The 27,839-nt window shown below is 36.8% G+C and overlaps 1 protein-coding gene across 2 annotated transcripts in view; it reads right to left on the bottom strand.

The window, feature by feature from the left end:
- LOC121726506 (F-box only protein 11) overlaps nucleotides 1-19,422 on the bottom strand; it is a 28,997-nt gene extending 9,575 nt beyond the window's left edge. For both annotated transcript variants that reach the window (XR_006035546.1, XM_042113893.1), the window contains exons 1-10: nucleotides 19,026-19,422; nucleotides 14,216-14,450; nucleotides 4,421-4,588; nucleotides 3,779-3,983; nucleotides 3,179-3,368; nucleotides 2,478-2,702; nucleotides 1,858-2,102; nucleotides 1,328-1,486; nucleotides 538-705; nucleotides 27-221 (exon numbers count right to left, since the gene is read on the bottom strand). Coding sequence is in view for 1 of the 2 variants with exons in the window: in XM_042113893.1 (XP_041969827.1) it covers nucleotides 27-221; nucleotides 538-705; nucleotides 1,328-1,486; nucleotides 1,858-2,102; nucleotides 2,478-2,702; nucleotides 3,179-3,368; nucleotides 3,779-3,983; nucleotides 4,421-4,588; nucleotides 14,216-14,450; nucleotides 19,026-19,122 (1,887 nt within the window). In the remaining variant the exon portion in view is untranslated. The remainder of the gene's footprint in view (nucleotides 1-26; nucleotides 222-537; nucleotides 706-1,327; nucleotides 1,487-1,857; nucleotides 2,103-2,477; nucleotides 2,703-3,178; nucleotides 3,369-3,778; nucleotides 3,984-4,420; nucleotides 4,589-14,215; nucleotides 14,451-19,025) is intronic.
- Nucleotides 19,423-27,839: the final 8,417 nt, after the last annotated feature.

Consider the following 27,839-nt stretch of genomic DNA (forward strand, 5'->3'; position numbering starts at 1 on the left):
CTAAGGCAGCTGACAACTGAACGCACCTGCTTGCCCGAGTGTATGCGGTTGCGGCGCAGCACGGGCGTGGAGCCGGTGGTGATCCACACGCCGGCGAGCGTGTTGGCGTACACCTCGTTCTCCTCGATCAGGCCCTGCCCCTTCTCGTGCACGTAGATGCCGCCGTGCTGACCGTGGTGGATCTTGTTGTGCCGCACTATGGGGTCGCTGTTTGTGCGGATCTACAAAAAAAAATATCATGAGTAAACCTCTCTCTCTCTCTCTCTCTCTCTCGATTGTTAGTATGAAATTAGCAAAACAATTTGTGCAATTTTTTTATGGCTACCTTTTAACGTATGCAATACCAATTTTTTTTATGCTCTTTTTCAAGTAAATAATTTTATCAATTGTAATATTTTGTGGTTTGAGCTTTAATCGTCGCCGAAGGAACAAGAAGTTTTTTGTAAATCTTTTATATTTCAAAAACGTTAAAACTTAAAGTACTTCTATGTTTAAAGACAAACAGAATGACGTTTATTCTAATGATCCAAAACGCACCTGTATACCAGCCAGCGCGTTCCCATAGATGTTATTGTGCTCGATGAGTCCGCGGCCCTCGCCGAATATATACACACCGCCCTGGTGGCCGTTGTATATCTCGTTCCTGCGTATAGTGGGATTGCTGTTCGACGTGATCCAAACTCCGGCGAAATTGTTTGAGTGTATCTAAAGAGTAAAAACGAATTTATCATAGCTTACAGTGGACAATCACAATCATAAAATCGAACGCACACAAAGTAAGCGTGATTTCACATAACTTTATAAAGAGTAACAAGCTACTTTTGCACGCGAGCTCGTTAATTATTTTTTATGAAGCTATCCAAAAAACGGTGTTGCTAGGATTCATTTAAAGATTTGATTCCACGTTTTCGCAAACTTCAGACTTTCGAAAACCCCCACATGTGATATGACCAATCGAGGTTTAACAAACTGAGTTTGATCTTACATCCCTGTTAGTCTTTTGTAATCCCCTATCTGCACCGTATCATAATTTTGCTCATTTAGCAACTACCGCAGATGTAGGTTAAAGTTAGTCCTAGACTAACGGCCGTTCCCAATATTTGATCTATCTCTGGTTTTGCCCTACTAGAGATAGTAATAGCTCACAATTGACATAAATTATATGTCTCTAATGTCTAATTTGAGCTATTCCTATCTCTAGTAGGGCCAAACCAGAGATAGATCAAATATTGGGAACCGCCGTAAAATATATCATCAGCGATTAACTTTAATTTTAGTATTACTAGTCTAAATTCAATCAGAATTAATAAAAAGTAAATCATATTACCTTATTGTCTATGAACTGTCCGAGGCCCGACTCGTGCACGTATATGCCGCCGGTCTGGCCGTGGTGTATCTCGCAGTGCACCACGGTGGGGTTGGCGCCGGCCTTCACCTCGAACCCGGCGATCCTGTTGTTGTGTATGTCGTTCGCCTCGAAGTATCCCTACACAGTGGTATGAAGTTAGTGTCAAAGCTTGTGTACATTATTTTTGTTTGTAAAAAGAATATTTTTTTATGAGACAGCCATTTAGTTGATTATGTTAGAATACTGAACATCTTTCGCTGGTTAAATACATATCTGATATCACCTCTAAAACTACTTCAGTGTGGTGTATTTGCTTAGTTTTATCAGATACAACAGTGGCAACTTAACTATAATATACAAACTATACAATCGGTAAATAAGTCATAAGTGTAAAGGCGCTTAGTGCGGTCTCACCTTCGAACATAATTTTATCTTTTAAACTCAATACAACACATATATCAACATACAATCAATTGACTGATGACAACATTAGACTCCACAGTACTAACCAAACCATTCTCAAACGTGAATATGCCGACGTCGCGTCCGTGGTGTATGTGGTTCCGTCGCATGATGGGGTTGGCGAAGTTCTTCACCCATATCCCGGCGAGCGCGTTCCGCGATATCTCGTTGTCCTGGTAGGCCCCCTGCGCGTAGTCAGTCACGTACAGGCCGACGTTCTCGCAGTCGCTAATGTCGCAGTGCTTTATCACCGGGTTGGCGCCCGCGCCGCTCACGCACACGGCCGCACCCACTGAGATTATTGAAGTATATTAAGAAAAGGAAATTCTAGTGAAAGAGATTCATTGCTATGCTCTTGCCAACGAATCTTCGGCACTACATGCATTGCTGTTTTAGTTACTTTTACTCTGGGCTCTGGGTCAATTTCGTAAAAAGATATGTAACATGGGTAGTTTATAAATTGTGTGGCAAATTATTCATACAAACGACAACTGTATATCAAATAACTTAACTAAGTAATATTTTAATTGTCTAATTGTAGCGATAATTAAAACATGAAAGTTGAAACCCTGCATGCGATAAATATATACTTATTTTGTCAATTAATCTATCGTTACTTGTACCTCCACACATGTTCACAAAAATATTATAATCACGCTAAACTTACCGACACTCGCGCTGCGTATGATGCAGTGATCGACAGTCGGCGAGCAGTTGTCGGCCACCTCGAGGCAGTAGTGTTTGTGGTGTTGCATGGTGCTTGTCGCGTCGGGCGAGAACTTGAGCGTCATGTGACCGGCGTACGCGCGGTTCGCTCCCTCGCCAAAAGTCAGCGTCGACTCCGCCTCGCGTTCTAGAACCACGCTCTCCGCGACATTGCCCGACCCGCAACCTGGGAATGATGACGTCATTAGCAATATTAAAGATAGGCCCACATGACGTGTCTTGTGAGATTAGTGTAGGTTTGTGGTCAAGGATTGAGTTCTTAGTTATGACATGTTATCTCTCTCGTTCTTGTATGCGTGAGATTGTTTGAGATAATCCAGATTGAGAAGAGTAGGCCATCTTAATAATATTTCCAAGTTTTTTTACATATTAAAAAATTAAGTTTTTTATCATGATATATAGGTAACTTTTAATTTGTCGATAAAGTTGTCTCTACATTTAAAAATCACATTTAAATGTCTTACTGGCGAGCTCGAGATGAAAGTTAATTACTTAACTGTAATTAAATGAAGATTTTGATACAAGCACCATACATTTAATCTGTAAAACTCTTCATTAAATTGAAGTTTAATCATCATTAAATGTCTTCATCATTAAAATATGTGTGGCACTTATAATATTTCAAAAACTGCTTGCACATACCAATGAGCTGCACATCTGTTTCAATAGCGAGGCACTCCTCCTGGTACAGTCCGGCGTGCACGAACACGAGTGCGGGCGCGGCGTGCGCGTGCGGCGCGGCGGCCCTACGGCACGCGCACGCAGCCGGCCCGCACGTGCACGCCGTCCCGCCCCCGGCCCCGCCCCGCTCCTCCACGTACTCGAGAGCCGCCTGCATGTGGATAAAATATTATATAATCTGTTTCTTTCTTTTATTCAATCATTAATATGTGCAAATATTTATCGCACTAATAAATCTACCCACATCACACAGTGGATAGAATATTCCCAGTAACTCTCTTTGTCTGTGAAATAGCCGTGTACTGCTATATGCTACCAAGCGAGCAGCCTAGTCTCGCGAGGCTCGGGCCACGGCACGCTCGGGCGAGGCAGCATGTACGTTGGCCTCGGGCGAGGCACGTCTGGACCGACCGAGAATTTGCCTTCGCTTGTTCAGTACACGGCTAATGACTTGTGCAACATATCATACAACTAAAGCAATATCACTTCTATTTTATAAGTAAGCCTATGAACTTATTACCTCCTGCTTTGCTTTCCTTAATCTGCTTAAATTTTACATACCCTTATAGTATTAAAGTGTTTGATCCGCGAGTCCTTCTTGGGGCGGTGGTTGGGACGCACGTGGATGCCGTAGTAGAGCTGACGGAAGCTCTCCTTCCACGGGTTGTCGGCGTCGCAGTCGTCGGAGACCACGAACTCGAACTGGCACGGCGCGGGGTGCATCAGCGGCGTGTCATACTCGAACACCGACTGGTATAACCTTTTCCTGTTGATATGAAAAATGTATGGTTTGTGAATGGATCATAGCGACACATAAAACTAAGTATTTTCAGATTATGTTGACATTGAGACTAAGAAATCAGGGTTTTAGTGGTCTCAACTCCTAAAGCAAGCTATAAGGTCAAATACATTTAATATTCATTTTTATCTAAGTCTAAAATATTTTTATCTAAGTCTAAAATATATAAATTTTAAGGACATAATAAATTTTGAATGAATGTTTTGTATGATAATCCTGACAAAATGCCAGCTGTCTATAGATAATATGGGTTTCTTAACTTTTAAATGTACCACTTAAAACATAAGAATCCTACCTACAAGTCCTACAACTAAACCAAAACAGTCCCAATTTTCTCCCTCAGGAAAGCTCATTTCATCTGTTTTATCAGTGTTTACAGGTGATGGTCAACATGTGACACTCACCACAACTCAGTGTCATTGGCGATGGTGTTGAACCGCTTGCAGACCTGCGCGACGCGGCACAGGTCACGCTCGGTGAGGTGCGACAGGATGCACAGCAGCACCTCGTCGGGCAACTCGTACTGCAGGTACTGCGACACATTGCACACGTCCACGCCCTGTGACAGCGACCTGAAACACCGAAGGTGAATTTTAGTACCATAGTGTTTCCCAACCTGTCGTGTGGGCCCCTAGATGTCTGCACTCTGCAAGCATATGTTTGGGGGTCCGCAGTGTCATCTCATAATGATTTGCTTGAGTTCTTGACTCCTTTTGACTGACTTCCTAGGGGTTTGGGGCTGAAAAATGTTGGGAAACACTGTCATAGCTCATTATAGCTGCCAAGCTCGCTGCCTGAAATGGGCGGGGTGGGGATGTGAAATTTGAGAGGGGGGGATAAGAATAGTTATAGGTACCCATGTCAAAATAAGTGATACACTGACGACGCAAAGACAGAGACGATTACTTACGCCAAAGCGACGTCGCCGGCTACAGTAGCCACGAGGGAAATTTTGAAATGTCACCTAACTCATTAGGCAATTATAATACAAAATGTTTGCATAAATGTTGTCATGTACCCGTGGCGCACTAGAGACCTAAGGCCCTTAATACAGGTTACCATAAAATAAATGCTGCCCTAAGAGTGAAGCCACAAGCAAAGTTGTGGTGCCATTTTGACGTTTAACATGCATATTTCATACAAATTATTATTTTGAGCTTGAGTAATAGAGAAAACATAAGCACTAGGTCTTTTCCAAACATCTTGCCATTTTAATTGAGTTTTAAAATATACATAATAATATCACAAAAGTTTAATTACAAATAACAAACAAGCCAAATAGTACATTTACTAGTGCAAAAAGTTTAAACAGTGTTTAATACTCATAATGAGTAAGATAAGCAGAGGTCAATTGCAATAGTACTTAAATTTTAATTACTGCTAACAGTGTCTGATTGTGTTATGTAAGAATGTCCTTTTAACCAATTCGTTGCGGATGGCACGTTTGGCACGTTTCAGTGCCATCACTTTTTTGCGTGTGGCACGGATGTGTGTCATTTTAAAATCAATGATAACTTATAGATAAACCTTCAATTAAGCTTTAAGAAAGTTTTTGCATCAAAGTATCTTCATTTTTTACGTTTATTAAACTCGTAGCCGTTTCTAGATATTGTAAGATTTTTTATAGAATAGGGCCCACCAACCTTTTTGAAAGTTGCGTTTATTTTGTAATGAAGCGTCATATTATGATAAAAAATTATTATTGTGTTATACCACAAACAGAATTCAGAATAGGGTATTAATATACTTACACTAATTATTGAAAAGTGTATCAATTAACTTCTAAGGTGCTAATAAAATACTGTCAACCTCTTACATAATCCAAAAAATCTATATTTTTGAATCTTTGCAAATTCTGTTCAATCACTTCGTCATCGTCGCATTGAGTTTCAATTTATGTCTCGGGATTGTACTTTCTTTTTTGCCGTAATTATTAAAAATAAATAATGACACTATTAATAATAATTTTATTTTTTTTGTAAATATCTATTTAATCCTTGCCAATATTTCATTTCCATAGTATAATAGTGGACATTTTTACGAGGAAAACCAAAATAATGCTAAGTACTCACATACGGTTTTGCTCGATAGTTTTACTCGCAATCGAGCAAAAACCACCGTGTGGACCGCAAAACTCACAGCTCGAAGGCTCGAATCGAGGCAGTTTGAAGGCTCGAATCGAGCCGGCTTGACAAATTTTTTGACACAGTCTCTTCCTTAGTTTTTATTATTCGTAGCTAATTTCCTTCGAACTGGAGTAAAACTATCGAGCAATGCTGAATGTGTGGACGAAAGCCCGAGCCGTGGTTTTTACTCTACGTGATTGCTTGATCGAGCAAAACCGTATGTAAGTACTTACACTAAGATTTTTAGAAATTAGAATTAATTTAACACCTCATAATCAAGCAAATCATTATTATTATTATTTAGCCTTTTTTTCCAAATTATCTGTTTTTCAGTGTTATAAGGATTTTCTTGTTATATAATATAGTCTCTTAATTCGGTGTGCCTGTTGGCAAAGGCCTCCTTCAGCTCTTTCCAGTATTTTCTATCCTGTGCTACTCTTGTCCAGTAGGGTCCAGCAGTAAGTTTAATTTTGTCTTCCCATCTCATGGCGGGTCGACCTCTTGTCCTTTTGCCATCTTTTGGATACCACATGATGACTCTCTGACTCCATTTACTTTGTTTGCATCATACAGTGTGACCTGCCCATCTCCATTTTAGCATATCTATTCGTCTGAGGATGTCGACTACTTTAGTTTTCATCCTGATTGTTAGGCTAAGCTATCGGTCTTGCAGTTTGCACCCTATCATGCTGCGCTCCATGGTTCTCTGGCATTTTGCTAGTTTTTCTCTAAGCGTTTTTGAAAAGGACCATGTCTCAGAGCCATAAGTTAGACAGGGGAGGACACATGTATTAAACTTAGGTCTTTGCTTTTAAGAATCTCTTTTAGTGACCAAAATTTGTTCCAACCATGTGCTATTCGTTTTTCTATTTTTTTGGTCTTTTGGTCCTCGAAGGAAATTATCTGTCCAAGGCTACGAATAAGTCCAAGGTAAGTATAGTTTTGTCATATTCTAGTTTGTAGTCATTGAATGTTATGTCTTGATTTGCAGAGTTTGTCATCACCTTGATTTTACTGGAGTTCAATTCTAAGCCTACGTTTTTGCTGGCGGCTGTTAGATCGCTCAGCATGAATTGCAATTTGTCAGGGTCTTTTTCAAATATAACAATATCATAAGTAGCCTAAGAAAATTAAGCCGAAAATGGACGATCAGCGGAAATAATTCGTGTAGTTTTGAAAATCGCTACAGTTATTCCTTGAGATATCCAGATAAACATATCGAAAATCCCCAAGGGTGGGGGGTGAGCTAAAGGTGTAGGGGGGGGTCAAAGGACCCTTTTTTTAGATTTTAGCTCATAAGTCTAAAACCTGCACAAATAGCGTAACGGTTACTTCTAGGAAAACATTCTACATAAAATTTCCTTTAAATTTGATCCTATAATTTTTTTTGTATGGTCGATACTTTAGAAGTTACAGAGTGTTCAACTTTATATAGGTATAAAAAATGAGACGGTTTTATAAATAAAATAAAATTGGTATGTTTTCAAAATGTATTCAAAACTAGAAAATAAAAATTAGACAGTCTTAATTAAATCAATAATTTTCTTCTACTACATCATCATCATCTTCACCTTCTATATCTACCAAATCTACAGGTACGCCATTTGTACACGAACCCAAGCAGCCGTTGCATACTAGACTGCACGTGATACCAGCTTTTCGGCATCCACAATTACCAGTGCAATCACTTTTGCAGCGACAAAATATTGACTTCAGCACGGTGTCAGGAGCTGGAGGATCATGAGTGGTAACAGGCTCGAGGTTTCCATCAGCTCCTCGCTTCCATCCCCACATTTCAGGAGGCAGTGCGTTACCTAACCACTCTTGTACTTGGTGGAACACTCGGAATGAGTGAAATTTTGCTGATCCTTTTGTAGGTGGGAGAGAGGAAAGATCTGGTTTGGATTTGGTGCTGGATTTGACAAAAACTGAGTATCGATGTCTGTTAAGATCAAGCTGATCAGTGGCTGCACGATACATCGTCAAAAACATCCTTTCTCCTGACTCTGCTATTTCTTCAGATGTTGATGTTGGATTGTAGAAGATGGCGGCAATATCCTTGATTTTTGGTTTTTGATCAAATAGCTTAACAACTGACACTTTGCCTTTCCTGTAAATAGCTGAAGTTGTGTCGCGCCAGGTAAGAAAGGAAAGAGAAGCATTTGCACTGCTTACGTATAGCGTCGTCCCTATCGCTCGTAGCTCTTCGATATTAGGCACACATACAAAACGTGTGGAAAGAGTGACTAGCATGGAATTAGTAAGAACTTCGTACAGCTGGAAAGCTTACTGTGCATTAAGCATGCGACGAGCGAGAGGTCATTAATCTTGGTCTGTCCCTTTCAAACTAGTGTAACCATGCTTCTTGCCTATGTGTAAATCTTAAGACATTTTAAAAGAAAATCGCACAACTGAGAAGCTCAGTTTAATAACAATTATTGAAATTAAATAATATTAAACTGAAGCAGGAAAGCGCAGTATTAAAACATGTCGTTTATATAATATTTATGCCTTATTTTATCGTTTTCTACGAAAAATGCTTTTTTCAATTTACTACCAATGTATTATCGTATATTTTACATGGCAATTGTGCGAAAGGGACAAACCAAGAAAATCGATTTCTCGCTCGTGCTCGCTACTATAAGGAGATATTAGTTAATAAAAATAATACTTTAGCACATGGAAGTAAGGTTCATTTTAATATTTCAAAATGATGAAGTAAGCCTTCCAGCTGTATAGTACTTCCTAATTCCATGGTGACTAGTCTAACGTTTTGTAATAATAGCAGCTAGGACAAATAATAATTATCTGTGAATAGCAGGTATTTGAATCAGAATAAGTTGTTTTCTTAGTCTCGGACGTTCGATGCGTGTTATTTTCGAGATTCGCACTTTTGAGGAATTTGACCCCCCCTGTAGTTCCTAAAGTATCGACCGTACAAAAAAATTTATAGGACATAATTTAGAGGAAATTTTATGTAGAAAATTTTCCTAGAAGTAACCGTAATGCTATTTGTGCAGGTTTTTTACTTATGAGCAAAAACCTAAAAAAAGGGTCCTTTGACCCCCCCCTACACTCTTAGCTCACCCCCCACCCTTGAGGACTTTTGACATGTTCATCTGGATATCACAAGGAATAACTGTAGCGATTTTCAAAACTACACGAAATATTTCCGCTGATTTTATTAATTTGATCGTACTAAAGCGAATCACAGATGATTTAGAAGAGAGCCATTAATATTTAGACCGAACTGTTTCCACTTTAGTTTTTGAAATACTTTTTCTAGGACAGCTGTAAATAGCTTAGGAGAATGTGGATCACGTTGTTTTACACCTCGTTGTATAGGGAATTTGTCGCCTGTTCTTTCCAACTTGATTTTGCTTGTGCTGGTGCTGTATGTTTGTTGTATGATACTAATGTACGCTCCTGCCATTCCTTGTTGTTTCAGAGTTAGCCAAATACTGTTATGGTTAAGGCTGTCGAAAGCTTTAGAGTAGTCTATGAAACATATGCATAATGGCTAATTAAACTCATTATATTTTTGAATGACTTGTTTCACAGTATGTATATGATCAATCATGCTAAAATGCTTCCTGAAGCCAGCCTGTTCTATAGGTTGTTTTTCGTCTAGTGTTAGTATCAGCGTTCCAATAAGATTTTTGTGAATATTTTGTATATGTTTGATGACAGACTTATTGGCCTATAATTCCCAATGTCATCTTTTGAGCCTTTTTTATGAATCAGTATTATATGCGACTCTCCCCATTGCTTCGGTATCTGTCCTGTACTTAAGATTTCATTAAAGATAGTTGTAAGGACTGGTGTTAGTCTTCCACAGTAGCTTTCAGCAGGTGATTTAAAATTTGATCTGGGCCTGGAGAAGTGTCTACTTTTTGGGAGTTTATTGCTTTTCTCAGCTCGGCTGGGAGTATTAAAGGAATAGAGTCGCTATGAGATTGATAACTGATTTCTTGCATGCTAGTATTATCGTCAGATGTGTTGCTTGAGTAAAGGTTTTTATAATAGTTAGTAGCTAGGATATCTTTATGATTACTAACGATCCTTTGCTCCTTTTTAAACTTAGGGATCTATTATTTACCTTTCTCGTTTAGCATTTTTAGGGCTTTTTTAGTCCCTCCTGTTTTTATTATATGTTCTTCTAAAGTTCTAAGTCTGTGAATTTTTCTGTCATGTCTCATGTTTTCCTTTATTTCTTTACTAAGCAGAGCTATTTTAGGTCTGTTTAAAAAGTTCTTTTCTAAAATAAGTTTTTTTCTTTCTTCTAAAAGGTTAGTTGTTTTGTCACTAAGTTTGCTAAATTGTCCACAACCTTTGTGTGTGTTAGGTATTTGTTTCAGTTTTGTCTCTATTTCGTTATATTTTGTTATAAGTGGTTGGTCTGAGTTAGCTACTTCTATGAGTTGTTTAATATTTTTTGATACTGAGTGTGCTTGTTTGCCAGAGATGAGAGTTTTTCTACTAGTATAGGTTTTTCTACTCTTCTTTGAATGGGGTATGTTCAGATAGCCTCTGACCATGGTTGGTATTAAAATTAAGATTTTGTATTATACCTGTATCTGCGAATTGTTTAGGAATGTTGGAAAGTATAAAGTCGATCTCGTTTTTAGTTCTCCTATCCGGTGATATCCATGTCCATTTATTTTTGTGTTTATTCTTGAAGACGGAGTTAAGTAGTGTCAAGTTATTTTCTAATAGAAAGTCGACAAGTTTGTGACCGTTAATGCTCCGCTTGCCATGCCCAAATCTGCCTATTACGTGATCTTCACCTGCCTGTTTTGAGCCGATTTGCGCATTGAAGTCGCCCATGATAATAAGGTTGGTTTCTGCATATTTTCTTTGCTTCCGCTGATAAAACATTGTAGACTTCATCTATTTCACTAGATCTAGCTTGCTGGGTGGGAGCATAATATACTAGTTCTTTTTTGTTATTAGGGATTTGCATGCGCAGTATTGCCAGGCGGTCTGAGATTCCCGTGAAGTTTAGGATTGTGTTTTTGTACTTGGACTTCACCAGGAAACCCACACCATTAAAGCTAGAGTTGCCATGATGGTACATTATATATTCAGAGCGTTCTTCAATTCCCTCTCATTCTCTTCTCATCTCACTAATACCCAAGATGTCCCACTTTATTTTAGCTAGATCATATTCCAGTTCTTTTAAGCTGTCTTCTGTTCGTATCGTTCCAGTGTTTAAGGTAAAAATATGTAATGCAGAGTTTCATTTTTGTTGAATGGTTCTATATTTTCTATACTTCTAGGGGATTTTTTTGCTCTTTGGTAGCTCAGGATGTAATTTTCATTTTGTAATTCTGTTACATTGTTTACTGGAGGGTCGTGGTCTTCTTTCCCCACAGTGACCGGGTGTAAATTTCTTTAGTTGATTTTGTGATAGTTGCTATTTTGGTTGTATGTTGTGTTTGGTTGCCGGTGGTCGTTACAGGTTTTTTGGGCTGAGAGTTGGTCGACCCTTTTCTATGTAGTGCAACATATTAGGTTTGGCGACGTTTTTTTTCTGGTCTCTGGAGGTTGATGGTGTTAAGTCATCATTTGTATTAATTTTTTTCTGGGTGGCTGAGTTGGGTGAGCCAGATTCTGCCCTCTTTCGTTTATCTCTTGTTTTGGTATTTGCTGGGTTTTTGACAATTAGTTTGTCATTTGTCATATTTAATAAAAGCAAAATTTCCTTTTTCTCATTCTTTTTCTAATTTTTCTTTCAACTGTTTTCGAGTTTCCAGTATTTCTTTTGGATAATCTTCTTTTATGTAGATGCCTGTTGAAGATTTGCTTTATTTTTCCATACAAGTCTTTTTTCCATAATGTAGTAAAGGATACTACAATAGGACGGCTGTCACTTGTATTTTTACCTATCTTGTAGATGGCATTTATTTCATGGCTTTCTAATTGAGTTCCAGAGTTTTATATACAGTGTAAACTCTATATAACGACACTGAAGGGACCGTGCATTTTATGACGTTATATGGAGTTGTTGTTAAATGGGGAGAAGAAAAATCAATACTTTTTCGTCATTATACAGTGATTTTCTTTTACTAACCGTATTTACAGTTTGAAAGTTTATGTAACTATAACTGAGAATATTATGATAACGAATAGATATTAATAATCCATGACTCCTTATTATTATTTAGTTACTAAATTCTAAAAAAACCTACACATGCAATCAATCTCAATTCGTAAACAAAAGGACTAATTTCTTAGAAAGTTCTGTGTGCATGATGCCGAAAGTCGAATTTATTGCGGGCTAGGATAAGTTATCCTAGCCCGCAATCTGGATAACAATGCGACAAAAAGACGTACACAGCTGTGCAGTTTTTACTAATTTTAGTAATTTAAAAGGTACTTTTTATTGTTCAATTGTTGTAATGCTGACATTTAATTTTGCCTCATCAAGCAAATCATTAGAAAATGCAAAATAAGTTAAAAAGGTTTAGCATAACTGTATTTTATTATTATTTTTAACAAAAAATTAAAACCGACTTCCAGGGTAAAAACAATAATAATTTATAATGAACAAAAAAGTATTAAATAATAATGGGCATTGTCCAAAAAAAATCACATGTACTTTTTATATTTTTTTTCGTTAAAATAGGGTATTTTAAGAATATAAATTAAATAATTTTGAAATTCATTGGCTAGTTTTTTCTCAATAAATTTTTAAAGTTTCGCTCTGACGTCATCACCGGCCGCCAATTGACTCTGCATATGTTATAAATTTCCGTTCAATCTTATTTATAATGGCTGGTTCGTCAAATGCAAGTTCTCATTGTGTGAAAGCTGATACGAGAAGCTTAAAAAAAGTTCGAAACGTAATGTTGGTCGAATTTATTGCTAATTTAACGCCATTGAAGGTCAAACAAAGGTTAAACGTATTTGTTCAAAAATATAAGTAACTAATGGGTATTTTTTTCGTTTATATACAGAAAAACGATCACTGACCTTATTCCTCGAAATGTTTTTGTAATGAGCAAAATTTAAAAAAAATGGACAATCCCCATTCTTACTCTTTGAAGTGCCTTAGGCAATATTTTTTTTTGAAAAGGTGCAATAAAGAATCGAAAAAAATAAATTTTCTGCACTTTGTTGTAATAACCTTAAACCTATCAATGATAAATAGTTTATGGGTAAAGTTGTGTAATTGGGAGGCTAAATAAGCTTTAAAATTTGGCATAAAATATAAAGTTTAATTTTAAAAAATAAAATATTATGTGCACACTGCACAGCTGTTTTGATTTAAGAGGTACCAGGGTTTTTTTATGAAAGCTTTTGACACCAATTTTGTTGACATCGCGCGCTATAAACTGAAGTCCACGCGGACGAAGTCGCGGGCAACAGCTAGTTTACTTATAACTTTTGCAATTTTTTGTGTGCTAATACACGCTTCCGATACATTTTTCTAGACGTCTTCCCGAATCTAATGAGCTATCGCAAGTATTTTTATGACCCTTATCTCTATATTTCGCCATTCTCAACTTATCGCTTAGACTATTAGAAGTTAGCAAAATAAGACATCGCAACGAATCAGTTAAACAATAATTATATGATGATTTATTATGTGGTATTAGGTACTAAAAGTTTATAACTTTTCATTTTTAAAACTTTAGCATGTTTTTTTTAAATATTGTTCACAGTAATTTCCTAGTAATTCATAAGCATGATGTAGGCTTAACATGACCACAGAAGGAATGTGAAAGAAATATTGACAGATTTCTTTTGTCTATCTGTTACTTTCCTACAAGCAGGATATTTATGAAAGAAACACTAAAAAAGTAATTGTGAGCCGCACTTTATTTTATAAAATATAAAAAAGACAAAAACTCAGAACAGTGATTGAGTGCCTGTTCCTTTTTTCTAAGGTTTTGAAGCCAAAAATTGTCATTGCTAACAATTTGTAACAAAACTTAACTAAAATGCAATACAGATGTGAGGTTAGACCCAAGTTTATGTTATATCTGAGGACACAACAGCCTATTGTAGATACCAAACTTTATACTAAAGTCCTTACTCTTAGTACAACTCTTTGGTAGAACAACTTACGTTCTAGGCCTCTTCCGTGCTGGCAGCGAGCAGGCTCCAGACGGGCCGGGCTCGTGGTACGCCGGCGGCGACTTGCGGCGCAGGTCGTACGGGCTGTGATGGCCGGCGGTGGTGGCGGCCGCCGCGGCGGGCACTGGGGGCGAGCCGCCGCCTCCGCTGCCGCTGGGCCCAGCGCACGCGATTGCCGCCATTCCCGTCACGTTGTTAGGACACGGCACCGACTCACATGGTTCACCTGGAATTTAATAAATATGACTTAAAAAACTAGAATGCAATATACCCAAAGTCACTTATAATCATGATAATGACACCTTTTAAGCTCCAATCTGAACAGATCTTTAGGTACTCGAGCATAAATACGGTACAATACATCTTTGAAAAGCAAACCTGGGGATGTTAGGTAATTTTTTTAAATACATTTACAAATTAACTAAAGATAATATTCAGAAAATCTAAGCTACTGAGGCATTTATTGGGAAATGTAATATAGTGCATTACTCATGTATTTAAGAAATATGTAAAACCATTTAAATCATTATGCTGATAGTCTCAAGTGCCAAACATGATATGGCACTTTGTTCCTCCGCCAAGCCCAGTAAGCAATATATTTGTGGAAGCCATGTCTAGTTGAATTGGCCAGCCAAAATCAATGCTTAGGTTGTTAATTGGTTTTATAAAAACGTATGGTGTTAAAATAAACATGAATAGTATAGCATATTTCATATTATTATATTACTAAGTCAAGAAATATTACTACTTGACTTAGTAATATTTGCATTATGTATTTATATCACTGATCTCCATTATACAAGTACGCTGGACTGATGATACCCTTTGAAATGACAGCTATTTTTTGTGCCTATTTGAAGCGGAATCAGCTCCCCCATTATTAGGGATAGGAACTAAATTTGACGTATAAATGACGTTTGAAAGTCGCCATCATGTCGCCATATTGGCGCTGATAGCAGCAGTGGGAGTATTTGGAACTAATACTAGTGGTCTACAACTGTCTTTTCTATTACGGTATCGATGAAATGTTTCCAGATTCAGATAATGTCGACCATTAGGACAAAAATATTAAATTGAATAATACAAACGCTACATATTTGTATTAAAGATTACATACTTACTCTCCGTAATTTAGATTATAAATTAACAACGATTTCATATGTAGATAACTTGAAGTAGCAGTACCTATCTATAATCCATTTATTTTTACCCGTTAGCACTACGAAAAACTAAAAACAAAACTGAAGATAAGCTTCTAAAATCTAACGAAAACTTTGTCGTATTGTATTTTATAATTTCATTTCTAATATTATCAAAGTAGTGCTACAGTGTATCGTATTAAAGCTGAACAAAGCTGAATAAGTGTTCTGTGTGATTAGACCCTAACTAATCTCATCATATAATATTATAAAGCGGAAGAGTTTGTTTGTTTGAACGCTCTAATCTCAGGAACTGCTGGTCCATTTTGAACAATTATTTCAGTGTTAGACAGCCCATTTTATATATTTTATTACGCTGAGACTAATAGGAGCTAAGAAATAGAGAAAAATGTGGAAAAAGCGGGGGAATGTATAACGTGAAGGATTATATAGGATTATATTATTATTATATTTATTTTTTGTGGACCAATTTGTCTGTGTAATTAGATATTTACGTGGGAGAAGCCGCGCGGAAAGTCTAGTAATAATATAAAAGTTCCCTATTTAGTTATGGATGTAGCAAGCCAATTTTTATCGATTTACTTTATCTCATTTGATTTTCGCCATTTTGGCGCTGATTGCAGAAGTGTGAGGGAAATTAAGTAATTGGATAATGCGATCCATAAATAAATATGGAACATTTGAATACATTTTTTTATTGGGGTGGAGTAGGTAAGGTATTTATAAATAATAAAAACTAGCTGTTTAACCGAGCTTTGCTCGGTATCTGATGAAAATGACATTTTCTAGAAATGATTCCTAGATAGATCGATTTATCGCCCCCGAAATCCCCTATATACTATATTTCATGAAAATCGTTGGAGCCAATTCCGAGATTCCAATTTTTTATATATATATATATATATATATATATATATATATATATATATATATATATATATATATATATATATAATAAGAATTAATAAGAATTGCTCGTTTAAAGATATAAGATATATGTGCGATACTTTAATATTATATTTTATTAGTTACCATTACACAGTTACAGTCTGTCAAGAAAGAGTAGACGCTGAAATAAATTTTTCAAACATAATCACGATCAAATGGTAGTTTTGCGCCTTGTATTTTCACAGAGAACGTTTGTACACTTCAAATAGTAACGGCAAGCGGTAGTAGCAATTTTCGGACGCCAACCAGGCTTTTCAATTTTTTTCAACCATAATTCCAGTCTTCCTTCGTCAGACGGAAACCTGTCTGTATAAAAATCGGTTATCGGAGATTTCAATACAGTTATTATAGATATCGATAAGTTTTATCGACAGAAAACTCCAGCACTATTGAATTTTATTGTTTATCAAAAATCGGTAAAACAAAGGTAAATATGTGGTGAATACGGTATAATAAGATTAGTGCCAAATTTTTAAGTGCCTATATTATCAATAAAAGTTTTATATCGTAGAAATGAGCTGTTAAAATCACTTACTTGTGAAATGTAACCCCACATCCCTTTTTGTACCGTGTTTTACTTATCATACATTCATAGTTTAACTATGAACTACCACCACTTATATATTATATATAATAAATATATTACTTAATCGCGTAAAACCTTTTAAAACACTTTAAAAGCACGAAAACAATTCGAACGATTAAGCCATAGAGAATTAAAATAAATACATAGTTACCAATGGTTACGTCAAATTTAGTTCTCAGTCCTAATAATGGGTGCGCTGATTCCGCTTCAAATGACACAAAAAAAAGTGGGTATATAGATCCAGCGTACTTGTATAATGGAGATCAGTGATTTATATTGACTAATATAATTTATAATTCAATTAGTAAACGAGCTCAGCTTGTGCATATTATAATATACCAAACAGGTTGTTTTATTTTTCTAATCTAGCTATTGGTCTTATGATGGAAGCTTCAAGTATATTTTGTTCTGTGCAGGGCCGATACAATTTTACAAGCAGATTTTTACATAGCAAAAGTAAACTTAAAATAAGAATACATAACAAAAGTAATTCAACAGGTAAACATTTTTATAGTATGTTTGATATTCTTACACCTGTTAAATTAAAATAAATCTAAATCAACAAAACTGGCCTATTACATGTTTAGAGTGCAGGTGTTTATGTTTTGCTAATTTATTTGTAAATGTGATAAAGATCTATAATAATATAAAGCCTATTCAACATTTCTACTAGAATAAGGTCCCATGAGTTTACAAACCTAATATTGATGAAACTTAAATTTATTTTAAATATAAATCCTTATACTAAGTATTTAAAAAAGTGAAATATATTATGGAATTTATATCCTGTGGTAGTGCTTTGATTGATGAGAACAACAAACATTGATTTGATTAATAGCAAAAAAATACAAGTTTTACAAAATATTCACAATTTAAAGTCAAATTGAAATCATAGCAATCACACAATTAAAGAGCTGGCAAACAGAAATGGATTAGTCTGCGAGCATTTTAAAGCCTTCTCAATCGGTTTTGATTGAAAATATTACCAGGGATTGACGAGATGGGTCAAGAGAAGATGATTTGAAAAAAATATAATTTCCCACTCTGGTGGACTTGTCCGATTTTGTTTGCCAGCTCCTCAATTATATAAATTAACAGGTTTACATTATTTCAGTCCAGTGATAATAAATAACTAGCTATTTGACCGAGCTTTGCTCAGTATTTGATAAAACACGAATAAAATGGCATTTTCTAAAAATGATCCCTAGCTAGATTTGATTTATCACCCCCGAAACTATACTAAATTTCATGAAAATCGTTGGAGCAGATTCCGAGATTCCAATTATAAATATATATATATATACAAGAATTGCTTGTTTAAAGATATAAGTGCCCGTTAATGTTATTTCAGTAGTAATTCATTCACTGGACAGGAATAATGTAAACCTCCCATTAACATTATTTTGAATTATATCTAGGTACCTGATTTGGAAGTGATCAAAATGAAACATTATGCTAAATAAGGAAATTATTTTTCATTAGTCAATTATGAAAAGTGTTTTCAAGTTAAATTTTCTATTACAAAAAGTAAAGTCACATTCATTAAAAAAAAATGGTAACATTCATTACATATTATGGTACAATGATTTATTGACATTATTACAAACAATGTGCAATTTAAGTAATAAAACGATGATTAATGGGCATGAGATAAAAACTATACAATCATAATAACAATTAACAAGGCTTAGTATAAAATTATACCAGAATTTCGTTTCGTAACTAAACGAATACCAACACAACAAAATGTTTACGAACAGCTGTTTCGTCATGTCGTCAAATTTAGTCTTTCTCTCCCAAATCAATACTTATATTGCGCAAAATGTCAAAGAAATGCGCTATACGATATGATTGACGAATTAATTCCGACCGATATGAAAATATGCATGCGAATCAACTTCGAGCAACAATGATCGAGGTTCGATGATTTACGGCAAACGATGATTTCACTCAACATCATCGAACTTCATAACAAACTCGTAGTTTGAGATTTAAACGAATCTAATTTATACACTCAGTGCCTTAGGACTTTCTGTACGTCTACAAAAAGTAGATTACGAACTATTTGTAATACTTTGAGCGACATCAGTCGACCCGGATAACTTACTTGATTGTGTCCTAGATGGTAGCGGTATGCGATGTCCGCCTTTTCTTCGCGATCTACGAACGTAAGAACGCGAAGAGGAGAATGAGGCACTAGGCATTATTTCTTTTGCTCTTTATTTTCACTAGATTTATGTCTAAACAAAGGAGACACCCGCACCAACACCGACGGCCATTTTCTGTTTAGAATAGATTGGATAGCCGAAACAGGAAACTATGATTATACCACATTGGCTACGGCTAGATTGATTGTTAGATCGTTTACATATATTGCACTTATCACTGATTATTTTAATAATAACTAAATACTCGTGGAAACACTATTCTACAAATTCCATCAAAAAAATTACACTACCCTAGAACCAAAGGGCGACTCTCTGCAGATAAAATATGGCGGATCACAATCGAACATGGCGACGGCGCTACTCACGCCATCTACAAAAAAAATAAAACTGACAAGAGTTCCTGTTCACGCAAAATCTCAAATAAAAATAAAAGTTTGTTTAATTTTTTATTTAAAAACTCTTATATTACTCTGGAGTCTGGACTCTTATATTATTTTCTGTAAGATCGCACATGAGTGGGTATTTTTCAATGATTATCAAACCACAGACATAGATTAAGATAGATACCGCATGTGTATGTACTTCACGTGCCCATTCTATTATGCATATCGCGTTCCCAAACGACGAGCAATGCTCGTCTTTCGAAAGTCTGTTCTTTAGTCTGCTGTCGGATTCGGACGTCAATCGGAATTTTAAAAATGCCTAAATGCCTAAAAGTGTCCTATTGAACTATAGAAATTCAAAATATAGAAGAGTTCGCCTAGATAATGGACACGTTTATTATCATCGGTAGACGGTACGTCACAGTAGGTAGGAAAAAAGTGACAAGATCGTTTTCATAAAAATAGAGTGACATGCGGGTATCTATCTTGATCTATTTTCATGTACACGTCTGTGGTTCTAAAGGGCCCCCGAGAAGGTCAAACGGTTTGACTCAAACACGTAAATTTTGGTTTGACTCAAACCATTTTGATCGTTTACATAGCATGTCTTTTTCTTTTTTTTCTCTTCTGACGGAGGACATTAACGTTATAAACATAAGATAAGAAAATCGCAATCCTCGTTCTAGAATCTAGAGCATCTTCTGCTTCACAAGACGTGTACTCGACAGCGCGTATTGAATGAAACTGCGCAGTGTCGTTTGACAAACCGTTCAAACCGACATCAAGCAGTTGCATCAAACACGTTATGTCGGCTGTACACTCTCGCCGAGAGCTCTCGGGCGAGAGTCTCGTGCGAGAGCCCCTTGCCCGAGTGCGATCATGTACATTCTCGCTTAGTTCAATCGCAGAACTATGAACTCAGAGAAAATGGACCATTATTTTTCTCTATGAGATGGACGAAAACACTTCTCTTGCAAATCACCAAATATTTACACATTAAAAATAAAAAAAATGGCGAAAACGTATAACTACGATCAATGATACATTGATCACCAATCACCATTCGCCATGCATTGAAAGATATCATTGTAATCCAAAGATCTATAATCATATTTAATTTTATTTCTCACAGATAATGACTGACAATGACGTTTATTATTGTTATTTTTCTGTTCTGCACTGTCTAGAGGTGCGACTAGTAGTGAAAAACACGAGAGTGTAAGTAATGCGCTCGCTTTCCTCGCGAGGCCCTTTGTCTCGGGCGCAAAATACCGACACCGGACTGAGAGGGTCCGAGGCAGGCGAGACGAGGCGAATGCACCCATTTACACTCTCGTACACGGGCCGCCTTGCTGTGTCTCGGCGAGAGTGTACAGCCGACATATTTAGATATCGTAAAATTTCTTCATAGCATTAGCACCTTGTGCGCGCACATGGCAGTATGCACAGACTACTAAGGGATACTACGTACGTATGCAGTATGTATCTAGACATGCGGTAGCGTGTCAAGCCAAGTTCAAGTATAACAGGACCAGCAGCACCGTGTGTAACATTACACGAACCATTTGCAGCCACTTTTGAACCCCTCGTAATTCCAAAACTATTAAACTTAAACGTGTCAAATTTGGCTCAAATTGAAACCTGTGAAATCTAATACATAAAATTCTCGTGTCACAATGTTAGATAGCATACACCTCCGAAACGGCTTTACTGATTTTAACCAAATTTTATATATACATAATATTCAGTGAGTCTGAGAATCGGCTACTGGGTACTTTTTATATTGATAAGTGCATTTGTCAATCGGTTAAAATATTAGCCTATGTGTTATTCTGATGTATAAGCTACATATAAAGTTTTATTAAAATCCGTTCAGCAGTTTTTGCGTGAAAGAGTAACAAATATCTATACATACATCCAAACTTTCACCTTTATAATATTAGTTAGTAGGATATATTATTGTATACCTATGAGTTATGACATTTTTTTTATAACATCGACATTATAAAAATCGTCTGCCTAAATACCAAAATCAGGTAGTCTACGAGTATCATCAAAATTAGGTATTCCACATAAACCTTTAATGCTAGTATATATTAAGTCTATGGTATTCCATAGCTGATGTACTTACCTATATTATACCTAATTTTTCGTTATGAGAGTCCAAAAAATACTAAAAGAAAATTTTGCATACAGTATATTATTAAATAATTTTATTTTCTTTTATATACTTACTGGTTATACTTAAAAAGAACATAGCTTTAAATACTTAAAAATAGCACACAAGTAAATAATAAATAAAGAAAAACCATAAATAATTCAATTCTGGTTAGTAAAACAATAAATATTCAGTTAAAAGTAAATACTGTTAAGAAGGTCGCATATATAGTTTTGAACTATTGTCTATTATTCTTATGTATCCTAGCAACTGTTATTATTGTGTTGTGAAAAATAGACTCGAATAAATAAAACGATTGTCGTAAGCAGAAATAAGTTCCTCCTTTCCTTCTAATATCTTAAAGTGGTAGCAGAACGTGAAATAATAATGGAACAAGCATTAAATGCGAGCAAGATTCAAATTGGAAAATTAGATTCCAAGAATTACAAAACATGGAGGTTCAAAATTTTCATTGTCCTCAAAGCAATGCCGGGTGGCTTAGATATCCTCGAAGGTAAGAAAATAAGACCATCCTTGGCGCTTACGGCAACTAGCGATGAAAAGGCTAGATATGAAAATGAACTTCAAAGTTTTGAAAATTTGAACAGCGCCATTTTAATTTTGCTAACGACAAACATGTCCGATGATGTTTTGCAAAAGTTTCTGCGATTTGATGCTGCTAAAGACATGTGGGATGAACTTGAGCGCATCTATGGAGGTACGTGTGTAGACAAGACATACGACCTATGCCTGAAATTCTTCAGCTACAAAAAGGACCCAGATCATGACATAATTACACATGTGTCAATTTTAAAGAACATCTGGAGTGAATTGTGTTTAGAACTACAGAACGAGGCAAAATTACCAGAAATTCTCCTTGTATGTAAAATATTAGACACATTACCTCCTGAATATCTTGGATTTAGGGCCAGTTGGCTATTGATTTCAAAGAAGGAACGCTCAGTCGAGAATCTGACAAGTCAGCTATGCGCACATGAGAGAGTGTTGCGTCAGACAGACACGCAAGTTACTGACGACACATCTGCAGAAGCATTGTACGCGAAAACCAAGAGGGGTGATAAGAAAAAGAATAATTTCAAAGATCTCAAATGCAACTACTGCAAGGATAAGGGTCACAGGGTAAAAACTTGCAAGCGGTGGATCCAGGATGGAAAACCTCCAAAACCTCCCAAGGAATCCAAGACCGCAGAGGCAATGTCAATACAGCCAGATTTTGGTGATAAGAAGGATTTAAATTGGTACGTTGATAATGGGGCGACCAGTCACGTGACCAATCGGAGTGACTTCTTCCTGACCTTTAAATATTTCGAGAGCCGTCATACAGTGACTGGCGCGAATGGCCAATGTATTGAAGCCCTGGGCATCGGAAATATTCTCGCAGAGGCTGATATAAACGGTAAACCAGTATCAATATTACTAAAAAATGTATGGTACGTACCCGGCATTAGCAAGAATTTATTCTCAGTCCTCGCCACCCATGATATTTCGGACAAAAGCGTTTTTGAGTCTACCACACAAAAATGCACAATAAAGATTGATGGACAGCTGAAACTGATTGGTACTCGCAGCAAGTTTGGAGGACTATATAAACTAAATTTAAGATGTCTACAACCAACTGTACGAGTTAATCATGTGTCCACAACCTCTAATCTGTTACAGCTATATCACGAAAGATTTGGACATCAAAATAAGAGTCACGTTAAGAAAGTGATAGAGAAGGAATTTGCCATAAAAGTACCAGCAACTAAAGAACTCTGTGAAGGATGCATCTATGGAAAATCCCACCGTCTAAAGTTTGGGACCAGAGATAAAGCGACAAAACCCGGAGAACTGGTATATGCAGACGTATGCGGGCCCTTCCCATATTCTATCACAAACTTACGATACTTCGTCCTCTTCAAAGATGCATATACTAAGTACAGATTTGTATATTTTATGAAACAGAAAGCTGAAGTACACGCAAAGTTGCTGCTCATGCTCGCTGAAGTCAAAGCATCTGGAGTTGTTATTAAAGAACTACTGAGCGACAATGGCGGAGAGTTTGTCAACGCGAAAGTACAAGCTACTCTCAAGAAGGAAGGAATTGTACAACGATTGACTATGCCCTATACGCCACAACAGAACCCAACTGAAAGGGACAACAGGACAGTTGTGGAAATGGCACGAAGTCTAATGTACGCACATGCTGAAATTCCTCCTGCATTATGGGCTGAAATGGTATCTGCAGCGGTGTACATTTTAAACAGGACAGGTCCTACCACTGTAGGTGATAGATCACCGTATGAGCTATGGCACCAGAAGAAGCCCAGAATACACCACTTAAGAATAATAGGATCCCACTGTTATCCACATGTTCCGAAACAAAGACGAAAGAAGTTAGACAAGAAGGCACAGAAGGGTATACTTATCGGCTATGATGCTGATGATGGCTACCGTATATGGGACAGCAGCACCTTCAAATTGATTCGTTCGAGAGATGTGATTTTTGATGAGAATCCTCTAATCGGTCATCCAGAAGAATCTGACGAGCCCATAGCCACACCGAACAGTACTGCTGATAAAAGACCTGACACCACATTTGACTTCGTCATACCTCGTGAAATTGAAAGTTTTAGACCGGCCGTCATAGAAAACCAGCAGCCATTGACAAGCCACGATGAAGGTATAGCACCGCCCTCTCAGCAAGTAGAGCGTGCTACTGAACCATCGCGTGCAGAGAATGGAGCTGCTTTTGAAGATGAGATGGCTATGGCAGAACAGACATTTCCTGAGACGGAACAATCCTTTGATGAAGATGTTCACGATGACATCGAAGCAGACTATGAAGTCAACGATGCAAGTGAGTCAAGGGCAGACACCCCACTGACTGCATCTGAGGTTGAAGCTGAAGGTAGGATGATGCTAAGAGAGCGATCAAATCTTAAGCCACCGGCTAAATATCAAGACTTTGTCTGCACCGTTTGTATGAATTCAATTAACGATGAACAACTGATAGAGCCGAACACATTTAAGGAAGCAATAACATGTAAGGATTCAAATGAGTGGAAAAAGGCAATGGATAATGAGATTAATTCTCTGAAAGAAAATGAGACATGGGAGATGGTAGATTTACCTAAAGGCAGAAAAGCAATCTCAAGCAAGTGGATTTTTAAGATCAAGACGAATCCAGATGGGTCGATTGATAAATATAAAGCCCGACTTGTAATTAGAGGTTTTTCACAGAAAAAAGGTTTGGATTATTATGAAACGCACCAGCGCACAAAGCACATAAAGCTGAGACATTTTTTCATAAGGCAGTGTGTCCTAGAAAAGGACATAAGAGTTGAGAAGGTTGATACAAATGATCAACTAGCCGACTTTTTGACAAAGCCGCTATTCAAGCCGAGGCTTTCGGAGCTGTGCAAGCTAGCTGGAATATACAGATAACGAACAGTTGCTTCAGAGGAGAGGGAATGTTAAGAAGGTCGCATATATAGTTTTGAACTATTGTCTATTATTCTTATGTATCCTAGCAACTGTTATTATTGTGTTGTGAAAAATAGACTCGAATAAATAAAACGATTGTCGTAAGCAGAAATAAGTTCCTCCTTTCTTTCTAATATCTTAAAGAATACTGAGTGTCTAAATTCATTTTTACCGAGTATTTACTCTGGCCTGAGTAAATACTCAGTCGATTTTTAAACACTGACCTCCAATAAACAAGTACGCTGGACTTAATATTTGAAATATCAATACCCTTTGAAATATCAATATTTTCGAGTGATATCGATACGTGAATCGATATTTTTAAATAAATATGGATAAAATTTAAATACCGGTGTCCCTGTTTAAAAGATATTTTAGAAGAAAAATTTTTGAAGAGTTGGCAACTGAAGTCGCGGTGCGGCGCTCTCTCGTAAGAAATATCGGTCGATAAAATCGCGGCTGTGTGCGAGGAACGCGCGATATAATTATCGCGCGATCGATTGCGTGATAATTCGCGCGAAATATCGCGCCTGTCTTCGGGAGTCTTTAAGCCTTGTCGAACTGTAGTCATTAGACTTAAAGTGGCCCATTCACTATCCTGCATTGCAGTCCGCCGGCTTATGCAGGATTGTGAATGCTTGCATGGCGGCCGGCCTGCGACACCATTCACAATCCTGCATAAGCCGGCGGACTGCTGTGAATGGGCCCTTTAAGAGCGAATTTCAATTTTTTTATGAAAGAAGGGGGCAATCGAGCAAACGGTTCAACTGATGGAAAGCAACTTCCGTCGCCCATGGACACTCGCAGCATCAAAAGAGCTGCAGGTGCGTTGCCGGCCTTATAAGAGGGAATAGGGTGAAAGGGGAAGGTAGGGAAGGGAATAAGAGAGGGTAGAGAAGGAAATAAGACAGGGTAGGGAAGAGAAAAGGGTAGGGTATTGGGCCTCAATATCAACCGTTTAATAAGATTTTACTTGGAAGTTTATAGAGCACAATTTACGATAGTTGCTAATGAAAAATGTTTTGATACAATATCATAGTTCTGAATATTATACTTGAAGGACATATTTTAAAAAACTGAAAAAAATGTTCATTGCCTCAGTAGAAAAAAAAGGACAGTTGAGTGACAGTGACAGCTCCATTGAGGTATAGAACCAAGCGAACCGCGGCAAATTTAAAAATTATTTATATGGTATCACATAATGTAGTAGGAAAAAAAGATTTAGATTGTTTTCTGCAGATGCTAGATATTGTATTACTCCAATGTGCAAAAAATTATGCACCTATTAAAGAAAAGTCTAACATATATTATATAGCCTATAGGTACTGACTTAGAAAATATATTGCTAACTAAGCCTAAAATTAAGCCTAGTAGAATAGGCATGAAGACTATTTTTTTTCTTATTGAAAGACCCTTAAAAAATAGAAACATCCTTGAAGGAATGACTCTGATAGCTTAAAAATTCACCAAGATATGACAATTCAAATATCTAATACAAAAGACCTGCCCGAAACGCTCCATACAAAGTGCTACGAAAGTATGACGTCAGTCTTTCGTAGTTTGTACGCATCAGAAGATAACTTTGTTCGACAGGTATATAAAATATTGCGTTTATGAAAGTGGTTTCATAACAAAAGTTGCTTTTAATTGCATAAGTTATCGAATTGTATACAAATATTAAGAAATTTAATTGAAAAAAAATTCGACTTGAATATCCAACTTTGAAGGCGCATAACAAAAAAAATACAAATGCTATCAAGCTGAAATTTTGGGAACACTTATTTTTTACCGTGGTTTCTTTATTTTATTAACAAAATTCGCTAATCTTTGACCTTGTCATCATCCCTATTGTTTCGAAACCGGTCGTGTTTTTAGCTAAAATTTGTAATAATAATAAATGAATATAGTGGAAAAAGTGCACGTAAAATAATTGTATTTTATTTGTGTTTTTATGTCTAATCGGTATAAACGAGAGAATAGAATATTCGATGGGTAAGTAGGTCACAATAAAAATAAAAATAATTTATTATCAGACAAAAAAGTCCATATTAAGGAATGTTTTGTTACAATCTAATTATATTAACAATCTAATTATAATGACAATTATAATGCAGCTTATCTTGCTACCCTGACATGTAGCTCAGTGAGTCTGCGAAGGAGTGCAGTCTGCAGAGTCAATTCTCTCCGCTATCATCTTCACTGGGACACTATTCCGGTTTTCTCGAACTCTATGCACCACTGACGCTACTTTTCTGCGCATAATTGGTATAGTGTGGTGGTAAATGGTATGGTGGAAACTTCCTGTTTCTCATCCGAATCTTCGTGAAGATTTTCAATAAAAATACAATTTATTAAAATAAATAACATGTCTAGTATGGAAAATTTAAAGATCGAGTATAAAATAATAATTATGACTAAGTATCAAGATCATGAAATCGTGCAACCGCAAACCATCGACTGGCAGAATAGTGTTGCCAGTCAAAATAAATGCTTGGTTCAGCTTTCGTTGGCCAGACTCTAATGTCGGCTGTACACTCTCGCCGAGACACAACGAGGCGGCCCGAGTGCGAGAGTGTAAATGGGTGCGCTCGCCTCGTCTCGCCTGTCTCGGACCCTCTCGGTCCGGTGTCGGTATTTTGCGCCCGAGACAAAGGGTCTCGCGAGGAAAGCGAGCGCATTAATGTACACTCTTTTTTCACTACTAGTCGCGCCGCTAGACAGTGCAG

This window comes from Aricia agestis, chromosome 4 (genome assembly GCF_905147365.1).
Source record: "Aricia agestis chromosome 4, ilAriAges1.1, whole genome shotgun sequence".
NCBI lineage: Eukaryota > Metazoa > Arthropoda > Insecta > Lepidoptera > Lycaenidae > Aricia > Aricia agestis.